This window comes from Callithrix jacchus, chromosome 14 (assembly GCF_049354715.1).
Source record: "Callithrix jacchus isolate 240 chromosome 14, calJac240_pri, whole genome shotgun sequence".
NCBI lineage: Eukaryota > Metazoa > Chordata > Mammalia > Primates > Cebidae > Callithrix > Callithrix jacchus.
Window position 1 is genome coordinate 45,003,856 of NC_133515.1, and position 17,808 is coordinate 45,021,663.

Here is a 17,808-nt window from a genome sequence, read left to right on the forward strand (position 1 = left end):
TCCTGGGCTGCATGCGGCAGAGAATGCCGAGAGAGGACAGGGCAGCCAGGGAGGACTCATTTGCTAGGCTAGTGAGGCAATAAACTTTATTGTTCTAACCCAGAGGGAGAAAGTGGACCCATTTTTTCAGATTACAGAGCCAGGTATTGGGACAAAAGGCAGAAGGTAAAGGACTAAAAGGAGCAGCTTCCCAGAGGCAGAGGGAGGGCTGGGTCCTAGCACTGGCCTCAGGCCAGGTGAGTCCACATGCTACATAGTCAGCCTGGAGGTTCAGAGCCCAGGTATCTCGCCGCAGATGGAGAGTCCCATGAAGGACAGAAGTTGGACTTCAAAACAAGAATCAGGATCAACTGCGAGGGCAGTACCTTTAAAAAGAAAGAGAAGGATTTTATTTTTTAAAAATAGCACTTTAAGACCCCCAAACAGAGCGGCCATATTATGAGTTGTAACTAACACCATTGTCCTGCTCAGGCAGCTCTTCTAGCAAAAGACTGGGACTAAAATGGAAGATCCTGCTATCCCCTTCCCCTGCAATCATTGGCCTCACGTCTCCTTTTTCTATTTCTTTAAGTGATCCTTAAGCATCCTTCTGAATTCCTGCCTCTTAAGTTCTCCCTGTTTTCCTGCTGGATCCTCCTGTCATAACAAGAAACCTTGTTCATTGGGTTAACTTATATTAAGATGTAATTGACTGGCAGCAGCCTAATGGGAAGCGGTTACTATCTGGACTAGCAAGCAGCTCTTTAAGTCTTGTCTAGTAGATTTCCAAGCTGGTGACCACTGATCCCCCAACACATCCCTAGTAGGAGTGCCAGCCACTGAGATTTTCCTTCTCCAGAGTGGTCTGTAACTATTAGAGTTTTGTCTTCCAACCCCTGAGCAGCTTGCAGAAGAGGAAAACTGGGGATTCCAAAGCAATGGGATTATAATGATGGGATGTTGGGCACTGTGTTGCTTGGCAGAGGCTTTGGGTCGAGCAAGGATATCTATCCATCCACTGTCAAGTCCCACTGATGAGATTTTCATGATACAGGCTGCATCACCACAGAGCACAGGCTTCCCTGGAATCTAGAGATTTTCAGGAGACTGAGATATAGCCTCAGACCCAACAGCTAAGTCTATGTTATGGATAATGACTTCATTTATTTTTTATTTGTTTGATTGATTTTTTTGGCCAAAATTCTCAAGAAATTTCTCAAGAGATATGCCGGAAAGAAGTACTTGACCTGCTGATAAAGCTAAGTTAACTCAGGTCCCCAATCTCAACAAGTCCCACTATCAGGAAATCATCTCCTCCACCAGAGGGGAATACATCCTAGGCCCCATTATTTTTATATCCAGTAACAATAAATAGAACAAACCCAACATCTGGTATTAGAATTTGTCAATGACCTAAAATTCACACTGTGCCTTTTAACTCACCCATAGTCTTGGGTTTCTAGTTAAATTGCTAACACACCTTCTTTATGCTGCCAGGCAAAGTTAATGGGGACATCTCTGCACATGTCCTTGATGGGAATTCCATACTGTGCTAAGTTCTTGACCCGGCTGGGTAAAACAGTGTAGGTTGGGCCGTGAGTAGATGGGTAATGCTTAGAAGCCTGGAAGGAGTGGCACATCAAAATGATGAGACAGCATTTGGGGGTGGCACGGCAGGCAGGACAAAAAGGATCCCGAGACCTTGGCCCATGAGTAAGTGGAGGCAAGTGCAGGGGGTGATAAGACAAACCAAAATAGCTCTGAACCCAAACACACCCTTCCCTGAGTTGGTTCTCTAACTGCAATATCCTGTCTGGCCACAAGGTGATGACATTACTCCAGAAAAACCTGCCTGTGCATTCAGGTGACTTTTCCTGTCCATTCCTTCCACCCTTTTAAACTTCGTAGTTTGTCTTCAATGCTTTCTCACATCTAATGAGAATATAGAATGCTTGAATTTTTTTGTTGCATGATATTATGTTTTTGCTTGTTAAATCGGATGGGATACTTTCAGCTTCTCTCATACAAAAATTGATAAATTGCCTTATTTTTACATGACCTGAAGTCTATCTTTTTCCCCCCGGAGAGTCAGCACCTCCTGCCATGGATATCAGTGTCGGCCAAATGTCCTGTGCAGGCTGTGTAAGCAAATGACAGCAGATTTCAATAATGTGCCCAGGACCACCCGCTGTTTTTTAACTTACTGGACTACCTTTGTCATTTAGGAAGCTGAGGGGAAGAGTGCTTCAGCAGTCCTGGCTTATTTTCAACTGAAGAGAATACGTGTGCTTATGTTTAGGGGGTAAGCAGAGGAGGAGAGAAAGTAGGGGAATGTGAATATTCTATCAATTCACTCTAACGTTTACATTCGACAATTTAAATTCACTAACATGTAGCTCAAACCCTTCTGGAATTCATCAAAATGAGATTGCTGCATAGAACTTTTATTTGATTAAATTATGATTTGCCTTGAATGAGCCATTGACTACACCTGGAGTCCTTGGTATGATGGTGGAATTTCATGGGCATTAAGAACAAGCATGACCCAAGTTTGTCGTAGGAGATTGGAGGCAGAGTTGGAAAACACCCAACTAAAAGGGTACCAGAGTGAGCTGGTCTCGCTTACCTGTTTGTCCAAGGCCTTGCTAATGTCATCCAGGCTTGGGAAGACTGCTTGGTCCATCTTGCTAAACAGCTTAGCAGCCAAGAGGGCCTTAAAACAACACAGCAGAAACATGTCATTCATGCAGTCGCAATATTAATGGACACCCACTGTCTATCAGTGTGCCGCTTTTCTGACTGTGATGTACAGCACCCAGCAGAGTGCCACTATGGGCACCAGAAAAAAATTGCCAGCATCAGGACTGGTAACACGTGCAGAGCCCTGCTACTTCCAGGCCTTTGTAGCACTGCCCCCTGATGTGGGTGAGGAAAGGAATCTCTCAGGGCATTCTGCATACAATGAATGGACAGGTGGAGGGGAGGGACAGGGAGTTAGATCTAATAATAAGGCTGACTTGCAGGTCCTGTTCTGCAGCTGTCACACTCCTCAGTGGGCTCCATGATCCTCTGATTTTTCATCTGAAAGCAGAAATAATAATAGCCCCTCTGCCACGGAGTTGATGTGAGGATGAGAGGAGATACTAACTACTTGTGAGAGCTTATGAGAGCACTGTGAAAATTAGAGTGCTCTCTGAATGTATAGGTTGTCAGGAACCTTGGGCCAGGCCTTCCGGACTCAGATTCTAGCCCTGGATCTGCCACTGACCATCCCCTTCCATAATTTATTTGATTAAATTATGATTTGACTTGAATGAGCCACTGACTGCACCTGCAGTCCTTGGTATGACAATGGAATTTTATAGGCCCACGAGTCCCTAGGCCTGTCATCTAGCCCCTGACAGCCTGGAGCAGAGCAGCAGCAGTTCTCCAGTTGTGTCTGACTGCGTCCAAGGTTTGCCTGCATCTCCCTTCTCGAACCAGAGTAGTTCCGGTTTCTTCTGTTCCATGTCATAGACTATTGTGGAATATTTTTGCTTGAAGAAAAGTCTCCATGGCATAGAGCAGAGTTGAAAATTACTAGCCAGTGAAGACTGCATGCCCTCTAACAGGATTCAGGGGACATTTCCTCGAGGAAATCAGGAGTGGGTTAGGTGAATAGTGAGCAATGTGGTCAGGGAAGGAGCACAGCAGGTACAGGCAGGAGCAGAGAGAAAGTCTGTGCCTGAGATGTCTGTCCTGAGATGTCCAGAGTGTCTGGAGGGAATGCCATGGATGTGGGTGGGGGCGGGGCCATATGGGAGAGGGCCCCTTGCCAGACAGAACAAGGAGTGTGGGCTTCTGCTTCACTTAACCCTTCAGGGTCCTGCCAGGTAGGAATGGCAGCTATGGATGCTATTTTGTGGATGAGGAAACTGAGACACACAAAGGCTAAGTGATGTCCCTGTGATTATAGCGCTTCAGAGAGCCAGGCCACACACGCAGGTGGAGGCTTCTCAATATTTTGTCTTTCTGCTAGCTCTTACTATTGAAAGTGATGGGCAAGTTGTAGTCAGATTTCTAAAAAATGAAAATATATCATTCTTTTTCCTTGGAAATTAACATTAAAATTTGGAGTCAAGAAAAAATAACCTCTACAGCACATACAAGTTACAAGACATGGGGGCTTCTGAGATCGGAGGCCTTTGGTGGCCGTGTGACGTCAATACCTCACAGGAACATAGGGGATGTAGGATCCCTGTAGACCAGCTGGAATTCCCCCTATATTTTCTGGCTCAAAAAGAAGTCACTGCAATTGCAAGAAAGCTGTTCCCTTACCTAATGATGTACATGTTCATCCAGGACCTAAACCTAGAGAAGTCAAATGTCTTCTCTTCTCTGGAAAATCGTAAGGCTACGTTTTGGACCAGACATGGCTGTCTTTCACATTGTAATACACGTGCTTCTCATCTTACATTCTTGTATTCCAGGATTCCGTCCCATTCACTGAAAACATTGTTGTCTTGGATGCTGACCATACCTTGGAAGGAGCTGACATGGATACTTTGAGTCCCAACAGATCCATCCAGAGGACGGTTGTCACTGATGTTCTGGAGAAAACCAAGCAACAGTGAGAAAAGTTGAAAGTTCAGAGTTCCTACTTTGCCCATGCCTTGCAGGTTTTAGGGGTACCTGCAGGAAATTGGAGGTGATTGCCCTTAATTAACACTTTTTAAAGTTCTTCTGCTAAAGGAGGACTAGACAGGTTGGGCTCTCTCCATCCTCACTTAGCATCATGGCCAGAGATGGGGTTAGGATGAAGACCACAAGGATGGAAGATACAACCTGAAATGGAAACAAACATCAGGGCACTTTTGCCTTAGCTTCAGGTGAGCTCAGAGTCCAGAGCCCTAAGCCCTGCTGGGACTGGAACCTTCTTTAAATGATCTCTAACTCTCATCATTTTTCATGGCATGGGGGACCCAGTGTATCCGGAGACTGTCACTCAGTATGGCTGATATGCTGGCTACTCAGGACATAAAGCTTTATATAGTTCAGTCAAGGATACCTTTTGCTTCATTCTACAGGTATTGCTAATGACTGGGCTAAATACTAGGCAACCTGACTGACCACTTGATGTTCACCTGGGGAAGGACCACCTCAGGCCAAATTGTAAAATAAGTGATGACAACTCAGGTTCTCAGTCTGCTTTTTCTGCATCTTCCTCTCTCTTTCCAAGCATTCGAGACTCCCTCTCTGCCCTCTCTGGAAACTGCTATCCTCCTGATTTCCTTTCCTCTAGGTTTTTCACCTTGACTGAGAATAAAAGACCATGAACCACTTATTTGCACTTTATTTCAAAATAGACTGTGCTAACTAAATGTGATTAATTATTGAAATATTTGCAGTTAATCATTTCTTCTCAGTGTGGCCTACCTCGCTTGTTGAGGAAATTTTAAGCATCAGAGAGTAAGTGAGAGAGAATTGGTGGGCAGAAACAGGCCAAGGTGAGAAAGTGCACAATGAACCGTTCTCCACATCCCACAGCTCATCATCTGGTCTACTGAAGGCTCAGGAATTCACCTTCTCCCTCACCCCACAATATCCCACACAATATTTCACATGCAACGAAAGCAAGTGAAGGCGAGATACGCATACAAAAGAAAAGAAAACAGCTACTCTATGAATAATTATCTCGATGCTATAAGGTTAATAGAGGAAATAGATGAGTTGCAGCTAGCAACACTATTTCATGAAACTATTGGAGTTGGTATTATATATTAATTATATCTGAAACTTCCCTTCACTAGAAATTTGTAAATAAGACAAGTCTGGGAACAGAGGACCCTAAGATATGAATATCTACCTAACCCCAAAGATTCTGGACCTTTAAGAATTTAGTTATGACTTTCTTTGGGAGAGACTCTTTGTTCAGATGTTCTAAAACAGAGAGGCTATGTTTTTTCAAATTAATATTTGAAAATTCTAAATTGTATTTGAGTTTAATTTGAAGAGTCCATGGGGAAAAGTAACTTCTCCCTGGCTATTTCGGGTCTGAGAACATAATCACTACATTTGAAATTAGAAAATATGCTTTCAAGGTGTTTCATGATGTCTCATACCCCACGCAACAGCATGCATAGGAGAGTTTTCTATGTCCCACTTATTTTCTAAATCATGCCTTTCAACTGTTGCCATGATAAGGGGTTCTGGGGTAGGTTCCTATGATCTGGACAGCATTCAGGGAGGAAAAAAGGCAAGTTTATGTAATCACAGTTATCGCTTTTCTTTAATCAAGGTAAACACGGCATATGAGCAAGTCTTTGTGGGCCGGCATGCCCATGACCGCAGCAACTGAAGCGAGAATTGCGAACACGGATCTCACAAAATAGTTCTGTATAAAAGTCAATGAGCCATTGTTTCTACTTCTCAATTCCCTAAAAGTTTTTACTAACAGTGTGGGCGATTGAAACAAACCTCATGAAACCAAAAACCTGAACTACACAATTAGAATGATTGAAACGCAATCTGGTCCAGCCGTTCATTCAAACCAAAAATCATGTGGTTGGCCTTGCACCGCCCTTTGTCTACTCACCAAGCTGACCTCATTTCACCTCTTCAAGCATCCACCCTGGTGGACTTGCCTGCTATCCAGATATTTTGCTCCTGCTTCATGGTTTGTTTCTCTCCTCTGGCCTCCCATTTCAGGGCACATTTTTTTGATAAAGGACACTTTGACCAGCCCTAGAAGTCCTGAGACATGGGAAAATATTGCCTTTCTATGATAAGTCACACATTAGGTCAGGCCTTTTCATACATTATTTTTTTCTTTTCCTTAAGTTCTGACTGGTGGTGGCCCAGCCACCTGGATAAAATTCCAGAAGGCCAGAGCCGAACAGGTATTTCTTCTGAGAACATGTGCTCTGCATGGGCAAGCCTGGGCACTGGAATGACCCAAGGAGGAAAGACAGACAGCTCAGTCCTTACAGTGCTTAATAAAAATTGGCCACAAGAACATCAAGTAGTTGTATTTGGGGGCTATAGGTCACCCTGGGCTCAGATAATATCATACTCATATCTCTTTTGCTCTCAGTACTTCAAAACACCATGCACAGACCACAAACTCAATAGTTATTGAATTATTAAAGACATTATTAAAGAAGTTGGAGGCTGCGTGTGGTGGCTCATGCCTGTAATCCCAGCACTTTGGGAGGCTAAGAGTGGATCACCTGAAGTCAGGAGTTCGAGACCAGCCTGGCCAACATGGTGAAACACCATTTCTACTAAAAATACAAAAAAAAAAAAAAATTCGTTGAAACCATCGCAGTTCCCTGCCTGTACTTTACTCTGGCTATTTATATTTTTTACTGTATTATATCTATTTGTACAGTTGTCTGATCAGGATGTTAAATTGTACATTTATGTCACTTGAATATCAACTTTGTGAGGTTAGAGACTTTGTTTTGTTCTCTGCTGTAGTTCTAGTGTCTAATATTTAAAACAGTACCTGACACAGAGTAGGTTTTTAAAAATATCTATGTTAAGTGAATAAATGAACAGATTGTACTGATGGTATACTATTCATCTCTGAATCTCCTGAAGTACTTAGCAGTGTCCGGTACATAGTCAGTGCACAGTAAATATTTATTGAATTTAATGGCAAATAATGGAATCAAGTATGTGATGACAATATGAATGAGGAAGACAATTAAAATCTGAACAGCACGGCATGTACAAAGAAAAATGGCCCTCTTTATAAACTCCAGTTATGGGGCAATTGCAAGGTTGGCAGAGAGACATCACTAATATTTTTGTTCTTGGATCTGAGGGTAGGAGGTGAAGAAAAATGAAAACAAAATTCAGGTGTCTGCAAAGTTGTTTGCCATTTATCTTGCATCCTGGAACCTTTGGCAAGAACAAGACTCTTTGCCGGATCTCTGGTTCTCCTTGGTATTTGCTAAACATGCTTTGATATTCTGCTTAATGTACTTACTGCCTGTTGTAAACCAGAAACTGCCTCATCCTTATTTCACACTTTCTAGTTTCATTCTGAAAGGCAGACTTCTATATTTATCCCTGTAATGGTACTGCTATTTCCCTAGCCTTTCCACCTTTGTAGAGCTCAGTGGGCTCTGTGCGCCTGATATCTCTTCTCCTTCTGGCTTCATTTCCCTGGATGTTTCTGTGTCTTTTATTTCATCCTTAATATTTTCTCTAAAGCGGGAACCTCTGAGTAGGCACAGTATTTTAGCACATGTTATCTTGCTGCATCTCGTATCTATCCTGAGCTATTTATTTTTTTCTCTATGTGCACCCAACCTCAAATGGCTTGATTTACCCCACTTCCTGAAGTTCATTCTAGGTAAATTGGTAGCCAGGGTTCCCAGTCCATCCTATCTTGTTAGGCAGCTGACATGGTCTTTTACAAAGCTGAATTATCTTATTTCTATTTTTTTAATTCAATTAAAAACTTCAAACAGCCTGATCATTTTTTTTTTTCTCTCCGAATGAAAAGTGGCTAGCCTTTGGCTCTCTTGCTTCCACTCAGGCATCCAAATAGTGTTATACACAAATCAAGGTTTTGGTAACATTTCAGCGATCTGGCTAACTTTCAGGAATGTGCTGATCAGCAATCTGATTGGGCAGGATCTTGGAAACTGACTCATGAGAGGGCACAACCATGCCTATTGTCTTATTGGAGTACCTTCTGAGCCCTGAGGGTTGTAACCTTGGTAAAGTTGCCATTTCAGAGAAGAGAGGGAAGTAGCCCTGGGCTTGGGCAGTAGGACAGGCCTAGGAGCTGTTGAGGAAGCTGTGTGCTCGTATGTAATAACCCGTAAAAGAAAACTGGGAGACGAGAAGAGGGGGCAAGTCCCCTTCCCTAGTTCCCTTACAACATTCACATTATGTTATTATGAGTTAGATGTCTTGTTATCAGAAAGAAATACTCCCATTACTTAGGAGAGTCTTGCCTCAGATAAACTTGGGGTTTCCAGGAAATTGTTGCAATATACAGGTTCTCATTATAACACATGTGCATGAAGCAAGTTCTGCATATACTCAGTCATGATCTACTCATTCCCCCAACAGATGTTATTCACATGCAATGTTTCCCATGCTTTCTATCACATTTTCCCAAGGCTGCCTCCTGAATTCCACTTTTGGTGATCAAATTTAGGCTGAGTGGATGATGCATCAATTCATGATTATCTCATGTAAGGGAGAATGGGGTGTGGTCACTAGCTTTCCAGTTGATGTCTAAGGATACTTGCTTCCAGGAATTCATATCCTTGTATAGATCCCAGTCACTCTGAATAGGGTTGACATGTGCAATAAATGGGATATTGTAGAAATGATGGTATGAAACTTTCTAGGTTAATTCATAAAAGACATTGTGACTTCTGCCTTGTACACTCATGGATCACTCACTTTGAAGGAACCATCTGCCATGTTTTAAGATGCTCGAGTAGGCTCATGGAGAGATCTATGTAACAAGAAACTGAGGCCTTCTGCCAAGAGCAATATGAGGAGCCATCTTGGAAGCAGATCCGCTAGCCCCAGTCAGGCCTTCAGAGGACTGCCGCCATGGGCAACATCTTGACTAAAACCCAATGAGCTACTCTCGCTAGAACCACTCAGCTAAGCCCTCCTGGATTCCTGACTCTCAAAAACTGTGTAATGTAATACATGTTAATTGGGTTCATGTTTTGGATAGTTCATTATGCCATAAGAGACAGGTCATTTTTTAAAAAATAGAGGTTAAATTCTTGTAAAATGAAATTAACTATTTTGAAGTGACAATTCATTGGCATTTAGCACAGCCAAAAAGTTGTGCAACCATCACTTGTGTCTAGCTCTAAAACATTTTCATCACAACAAAAGGAAACTTGATATCCATTAAGCAGTTACTTTCATTCTCCCCTCCCCCCCAGACTTTGGCATGCACCAATCTGCTTCTTGTCTGTGTGGATTTACCTATTCTGTATATTTTGTACAAGTGGAATCCTTCTGTGTTTGGATTTTTTGTTACTTAACATAGTGTGTCTTCAAGGTTCATTCACATGACAATATCAGTACTTCATTCCATTTTATCACTGAACACTATTGCTTTGTATGTATATGTCATAGTTTGTTTACCCATCGATCTGTTGATGGACATTGGGTTGCTTCTACTTTTTGGCTATTGTGAATAGTGCTGCTATGAATATGTGTGTACATGTACATGTTTGGGTAGATGCTTTCAATTCTTTTGGGTGTACACACACCCAGGAAAGTGGAATTTCTGGGTCCTATTGGTAATTTTATTTTAGCTTTTTGAGGAACCATCAAACCATCCTCATCAAAACTTATTTTTCTGATTATATCCATTCTAGTGGGGTTAGGATGGTATCCCATTGTGGTTTTGATTTGCATTTTCCTAATGAAGGAGTAAGTTATTTAAAATTTATTCCAATTTTATGCTATCAGGGCAAAAATTTGGTCCATAGGAGAAATGATATATTGAAGTGGGCCAGTCATTAATTCATTAATTAACTCACTTCTTGAACAAACATTCCTTGAGCATCTTCTACAGAATACGTCCTAGGGGGTGTGGAGTTCTCAAAGAATAGAACAAAGTCTTTTCCCCTAAAGAGGTTTCTGTCAACTAGGGGAGGTGAGATGTTTATCATAGCATAGATTTGTCATCTATTCCAACTGTAAGCAGTTTTGAAAGGGACATAGAAAATGTTAGAGGACTTAATCTCACATCATGGAAAGCAGATTTAAGACTTATCTGGGATCCAGAAGCCAAGCTTCTGAGAGTTTGTGAACCAACATTGCCAACTTCATGATTTTGTCCAGTGCTAAACTCTCCCAGGCTGAATAAGTGAGCACTTGCTGTGGCTCCCACCCACCCCTCTTCACCTGTCAGCACATTTGGGCTCCCTGGGGCTGGCCTGGCCTTCCCTCTCCTGGAGGACAGCCCAGTTGGCAATACACCTGCATTGCTTGTATCCTAAGTTTAGGATTTGGGAGTTTGTAGGAGAGAGGATTGGGGTTTTCTTGGCCTGTCAACTCTCGAGTTCAAACCCTGAGTCTGGACTTTGAATCAAGCTTCATTCGTTTTGCCCCTGGTATGAACAACAGTCTTTGCCTGTGCCAAGAATGACACCTGCGTGTTCTTTTGCTGCCATATTTCTTTCCATTCCTTCAGCTGAGACAGATTGGGAAGTGTAACATCTTCTCAGATTCAACTTGGACTTGGCATTTTACTGGATTGTGTTGATCGTCACCAGGCCTTAATTTGTTCTCTCTCTTCTGGCTAGAGTCTATAAGTCCTGCACAACCTAGCCTATATCTTTTATGACATTATCTTCTTTTGTTTGCTTTTTTGCCTTTCCAATGGATTCAATTAATTTAATTTTAACAAACATATCCAAGTATCTACAATGTGCCAGACACTATGATAGTATTGAGGAGACAGAAATGAACACGTTAGACATGGCCTGTGACCAAATACTGCTGACAGCCTATTAGGGAATATGGCATTCATTCATTTAATTGGTCATTTACCCAACAAATGTTTATTGAGTTCTTACTGTGTGCTAGGTGGAATTCTGCATGTTAGGAATACAATGGTGAGCTATATAAATTTAATCCTTCATGTCAAGGAATTCTTAGTTTGTGGAGGAGATAAGAACTTGGTACATAAACATGTCTGTTATCTATCCCTCCTCCTTTACTTCCTTCCACATGCAGCTTAAATTCTCTGGCCAATCACTTTCTTGTATTATATCATTCCCTTGAATATACCCTCCAGTTCCTTGCCCCATTCTTGGTTCAGTGAACTCTCTTAATTAAACCACATCTTTGCCTACTTGGTGGCTATGCTGAGTGGTCTAACTTTTAAACTAAAGTTAGTGGTCTAACTAACTTTAGCTTAAACATTACCTCTAGGGTGGCCTCCAAGCTCACAGGAAATCGTACCGTATTTTTCAAGTCCAGTCACACTGTTGTTCTGCCAGACAACTATTACATGTTTTTATGTCTCCCCAAATTTCCACTATCTCTCCCATATCCTCATTCTCAGATGACAGTCTTGTGCGCTTTGAGGCATTTAGCTTGATTCCTGACTTTTCAACATCTTTCTTGTATCGCAGGGGGCAGAAGTCTCAAAACTTTACTTTCCAAACCGCTGTTAGCTGCTTTCCAGTTAGCATCTGCCAAGGAGGCCCTGACACAGATTAGAAAGCAGGAGGAGGGGAGAAGCCATTCTTATTCTGGATTTGAAAATGGCAGCTGCCTGCAGGTAAGTAACTGCAGGTTCCAGCCACACCAGCATTTACAGCACTTATTGAGGAGGTGGCTCTTGCTCAGCATTGGCAGCAGCTCAGCCTGCAAGTCACTGGTCCCCTTATAGGTCCCCTCTCTCCCATTGTCTTTTTCAGTGGTTCCAACCTTTTGTACTCAGTTCCTTCCATTAATATTCTCTCTGCTTGAGAATGTTTCATGTTTTCCAAGTTGATCACTGATTGATAAAACTTGTTCCTTATTTCATTGAGAATATGGAAGCTATCTGAAAGAAAACTTCCATATCCTCCCCCACCATGTCTACCCACCTTCCAGCATCTGTGTGTATAAACTATAGCTTCTCTTCTATTTCTTAGGACTGGCTGTCTGCGTTGCTAGCTCAGTTTGCATCTCTGCTTTGATCCCAGACCGTACTCCTTTTCTTTTGTTCATGCATCTCTATCCTCATCAATTTTTCTTCCTTGCATTGCCTATTTTTGCTTCTTTTCCAGATCACTCCTGTGAGTGAAAATATATGCTGTTTTGCCTCCCACCTTCAAACAAAATAAAAAGACAATAATAACAGAAATAAAACAGAAGAAGAGTCCTTTCCTTTCGGTACATCACACCCTCAGTACTACCCTCTTTTCTATTCTTCCATTAACAGCAGAATCCTTGGAAGAGAGGTTCATACTGTCTCCTCCTGGTTTGCCTTGAACCTACTCCAATCAAGCTCAAGCTCAAGCTCAAACATTCCACTGAAACTGCCCTAAATACATCTAATGACCTTCACAACACTAAATGCAATGGTGAATTCTCAGCCCCACTCTTCCTTGACAAACCAGCAGTCTTTGACACAGTTGAGTCCCCTTCAACCCCTCAATGGGCCTCCAGGACACCACGCTTGCATGGCTTTATCTATCCTTCTGACCACTCCTTCGCTTTCCATCTTCCAAACCCTGAATGAAGAAGTCTCCTCAACCTTAGCTCCTGGGCCTTCCTCTTTTCTGTCTCTATTTAGCTCATTTCATGATTGCATTCAGTGTCATGGTTTTAAATATAATCTCTACTCTGCCAACTTCCCCCAGGTCTCTTTCTTGAGCTCTAGACTCATACATATAACTCTCTGCTTGATTTTTAGATCACACTGTTATTTCCACTGTCTCTTCCACCTCCCCCTGCCCACAAACCTGCTGTCTCACAGTCTTTCTTATGTCAGTGAATGGAACCACCATGACATTGGAACCATCTTGACTCTGTTTCCCACCCGATTTGGTTTGGCTATGTCCCCACTCAAATCTCACCTTGAATAGTAATAAGGGGAGGACCAGGTGGAGATTATGGAATCATGGGGGCAGTTTCCCCCTTACTATTCTCATGATAGTGAAAAGCCTCATGAGATCTGGTAGTTTTATAAATGGGAGTTTCCTTGCACAAGCCCTCTTGCCTGTCACCATGTCAGACAGAATCCTTTGTTCTTCCTTCTTCAGCCATGATTGTCAGGCCAAAATTTTTCATGCTGGGAAGCTTCCAATCAGGTCAAATAAAGATAGCCTTGCAATTGGAGCTTCCAGGGCCTGCCAAACAGGTCAAATAACGACAATTGTCTAGGAATGGGACTTTGGAAGAACTCCGTTCTGCCATCTCCAGTGGCTGCCAGACTGCTGGTTTTTACCAGCATTTGATTTCAAAACTATTGTGGAGCTGAAGAGGGGGAGATGAGAATAGTGCAAATTACAGTGTCATAGTGCTCACTGTTCTTAGAGATTTAGTCTTTCCTTGAATGAATGCTCTGCAAATTGCTGCAAGTCTTCAGTTAATTTCCAGAGCTATAAAAGTTGCATCTACTTTTGCCAGATTCTATTGGTGTTACAGAGGAGAGACTTCTGGGGGATCCTTAGCATTGTTGCTGACATCATCCTACACACTTCTCTTTGGTTTTAAATGCTCTTCCGTGTCAAGTCCCACTGACCTATTCAGGCCTATGTTCAGATGTTTTCTCTTGGGTGTGGCTTTTTTGAGAACATTCAAAACACCCATGATTATGAGGCCTCCCTCACAATTACAGCTGTGTAAAACTGTAAGTCAGTTAAATCTCTTTCCTTTATAAATTACCCCTTCTCTGGCACGTCTTTATTAGCAGCATGAGAACAGATTAATATACCACCCATATCCACTGTATCAGGAAATCTTCCCAGCCCTACCCTCAAAATATACACGGGATAAAATAACTTCTCATCAACTCTACGGCTTCTACCCTTGTTTAATCCACCCCACCTCTTACCCAGAATATTTTGATAGTCTCTTAACAGGTGTTTGCCATGATGCCCTTTTTAAACCATAAGGCAGATCATGTCACTCCCTGATTCAAACCCAGCTTAGCTTTCCATCTTGCTCAGCATAAAAGCCACATGAGCCACATGGCCTACCACAACCCACACCCACAAAGTCAGGCCTCCACTTCCTCTGCCTTCACCTCCTGTCACTTCTCCTCTGCACCCTCAGCTCCTGTCATCTTGGTTTCTTGGCTGTTCTTTACCTGGGGCTTTTGCATTTCTGTTCCATCAGTCTGGAACATTTCCCCTCAGGAATTCTTTTCCTTGTTCCCTACTTTTTTTTTTTAGGTCTTTATAAAAATGTAACCTCAATTAGGCCTCCCCTGGGGGCCCTATCGAAAATTGCAAACTGCGTCCTTAACTCTGACGTCTCTATCCCCGCTCCCTGCTTTGTGTTCCTCTCTCACACCCATTGTAACCTAACATACTGCGTGTTTTATCTATGGATTCATTTGCTTATACTCTTGCCTTTCACTGGGATTTAAGCTCCCGAAGATAGGGACTTTGTCTACTCAGCTTCCTGCTTCTCAGCCCATAACACCATGCAGAGCCCGTAGGAGAAATTCAGTAAATAATTGAGAATGAAGGAACAAATAACTAAAAGGTGCTTCAAACAAAAGAAGAGTGTCATGAGAGAGAATAGCAGTCAGGACCCACTTTAGATATGGTGGGCTTGGAGGAGGTGGGAGGAGCCAGGCCTCTGGGAAGTGGCTTTTAGGATAAGACCTTGCAGGAGCACAGTGTGGCAGATTAGGAGTGTGGGCTGGGCAATAAAAAGTAGTTTGATCCACTGCTTTGGTTTGCTGGGCAATGAGAGGTTTCCCCGGATGTGGGATTTTCAATGCTAAAAGGAAAGTGCCAGGCAAACCAGGGTGAATTGGTGACTTTAGGGGAAAGGGAAGAGAGTGGCCCTGGTGGAAGGTGGGACAAGTTCAAGGGCTCTGCTGGAAAAGCCTCAGGGGCTAGGCTAGGCAGAACCCTGTAGGGTGGGGCAGTGGTGTTTTCTATCACCTGTGCGATGGGAGGCCACCAGAGGGTTTTTGTAGAAGCCTTTCTAGCTCTCATGTGGAGAATGTGTTGGAGCCCGGTAAGAGGGAAGTGTGGAAGTGGGGGGAGCCATTTTCTCCAGGGGAGGAAGGTTGTGAAAGATAGTTTGGGTTCTGTGGAGGACCTAGTCAGATTCACCCTAGGGGCTTGGAAGGGCTGAGGTTGCGTTATTGCTTCCTTGTCTCTGGGGAGCTGAGAAGAGTGGGCAGACTCTGAAACTACCTATTATTTTGTTTAATACCAGCACTTACTGCAAATTGCAAAGTAGGTGAGATTGGAGTGGTTTTTTGATAAGGAGAGAGCTTGTCAAGGGGAATTTCTGAGCCATTTTCTATATCAACTCAATAGAGGTGTTAATCCTCAATCTGGATAACAGAATAATTCAACTACTGACTTTGGCTTTAAACTCCACTGCAGATTAACCAACTGTCAAGGACCTCATCTGCCAGCAGACAGGCCTTGATGATGAAGAATGTCAGACACCCACGGCAGGGCCCGTGGACACTCCAGGCCTCATTCCTCCCCGTGAAAGGCACAGGAGCAGTGCTGGTGAACTTCTGGATGGCTCTGGGTACTTGATTGCTGGCTGCCATCAAACCCCAATAGGGCAGGAAAAAACCTGTTTTGTGCCAGATGACAGAGTGGGATTTCTGAGCTCTGACTCTTTAAGACAAAAATTGTGATCTAGAAAGAGACTGGCCTGCAGAGGATCATCATCAAAACAGTTCTGTTCTTCTAAAAGTAAATTTTAAGCAGAATGGCGAAATTATCAAGCTTCTTGAAAATTGAGTTGACTTTAGTGCTCTTACATGCTATGATTATTTTTTTGCATAATCTCTCCTGTTACTTTCCTATGCAAAATTATGTTAACATAGTTTCTGTAAATGAAAGTGTGTCCTTATTTCTTTTGTTATTATGTATTTCAATTACTCAGTCACATTCTGACATAAAATAAGTTACTTTTTCTGATAATACACTTAACTTTGCAGAGAACATCTTTGTGTGGAAACAATGTTATTGTTTTGAATTATTTCCTTAAGATAAACTCTTAGAAGTAGATCTAAGTCAAACTTTTATACACAGTGTGATACATATATATCATCACTGCCACATTGTTTTCTAAAGTAGTAAATTTATCTTCTCCTCATAGTATGTGAGTTTATACATTTTACAGTGACAACAATTTCTTCTATTTTTCAGTTTTGTAATTTAGTAAGTATGACATCACATCTCATCTTTGTTTCAGTTTTATTTCCTTGATTACTGATGAGATCAAATATTTTTTCATAAAATCTCTCTTCTTTCTTTATTTCTTCCTTTCCTATCAGGTGCAATTTGCAGTTCTTGTATAAGCCCCATCTCCTTTCCAATGGGGATACCAGCAATATTACCTAGTAGGATTATTGAAAGCACTGACTACTCAAAACAACGCTGGCGAATAGTCATGGATTGGGGTTTGGATGTCATCAACTGCCTGGCTTTGAATGCTGGCTCTGACGTTTGAATTCTAACGAGGCATTGAAAGGTCCTTTTGCCAAAAGCAAGTGGGATTGGAGATGTCCCTGTGGCTGTCTTTGAAAAATGCCATCTGTCACATTAATCATTTCTTTTTAAAAATAGAGACACAGTCTCACTATGTTGCTCAGTCTGGTCTCAAACTCCTGGGCTCAAACAATCCTCTCACCTTGGTCTCCCAAACTGCTGGGATTACAGATGTGTCACTGTCCCCAGCAATCATTTTCCTCTTTAAATTGCATTTCTTCTTTCAGAACGTGTTTCTAATTACACAGAAAATGGAGCCTATTAAAGCATTAAACAATAGTCCCTTTTAACCAGCACCTATGTCAGTCTCGCCTCAAAGGTGACCACCAAGTTCCATTGGCAGATATATAACAGAACCTTTTGTATGCATGTACACACACACACATGTATACCCATTCCCACACATACCAAAATATGTAGTGTTTCTATGATTCACATAAATAGTATCATACTGTATACTGTATATATTTTATTTCAACATTTTTCTCTCAGTATATACTATGTCCTACATTGAAATCTATTTTATCTGCATCTGTGCATAGTAATTGCATAGTTTATTGAGTAATTCCACTATTCACCAGTGGAGAATGAGAGTTTCCTTTTCCTTAGATTCCCACTGACAATTATTAAAACATTTTCAACTTTTGTCAGATTG

The 17,808-nt window shown here is 42.2% G+C and overlaps 1 protein-coding gene across 1 annotated transcript; it reads right to left on the reverse strand.

The window, feature by feature from the left end:
- Positions 1-270: 270 nt before the first annotated feature.
- LOC100385997 (gastrokine-3-like) lies at positions 271-16,204 on the reverse strand. Its single transcript, XM_078348361.1, has 7 exons — positions 16,039-16,204; positions 10,497-10,603; positions 4,751-4,803; positions 4,434-4,569; positions 2,606-2,692; positions 1,460-1,601; positions 271-365 (listed from the first exon to the last, which is right to left on the reverse strand). The coding sequence occupies exons 1-7, from the start codon at positions 16,202-16,204 to the stop codon at positions 271-273; spliced, it is 786 nt and encodes a 261-aa protein (XP_078204487.1).
- Positions 16,205-17,808: the final 1,604 nt, after the last annotated feature.

Excerpts from the sequence above, each read along its gene's own strand:
- LOC100385997 (XM_078348361.1), bottom strand. The coding sequence starts at position 16,204 with ATGGCAGCCAGCAATCAAGTACCCAGAGCCATCCAGAAGTTCACCAGC. Across the intron at positions 10,604-16,038 it reads GGCAGATGAGGTCCTTGACA|TTGACAGAAACCTCTTTAGG; the intron begins GTTGGTTAATCT and ends CACCTCCCCTAG. Across the intron at positions 4,570-4,750 it reads ACCCCATCTCTGGCCATGAT|GAACATCAGTGACAACCGTC; the intron begins GCTAAGTGAGGA and ends TGGTTTTCTCCA.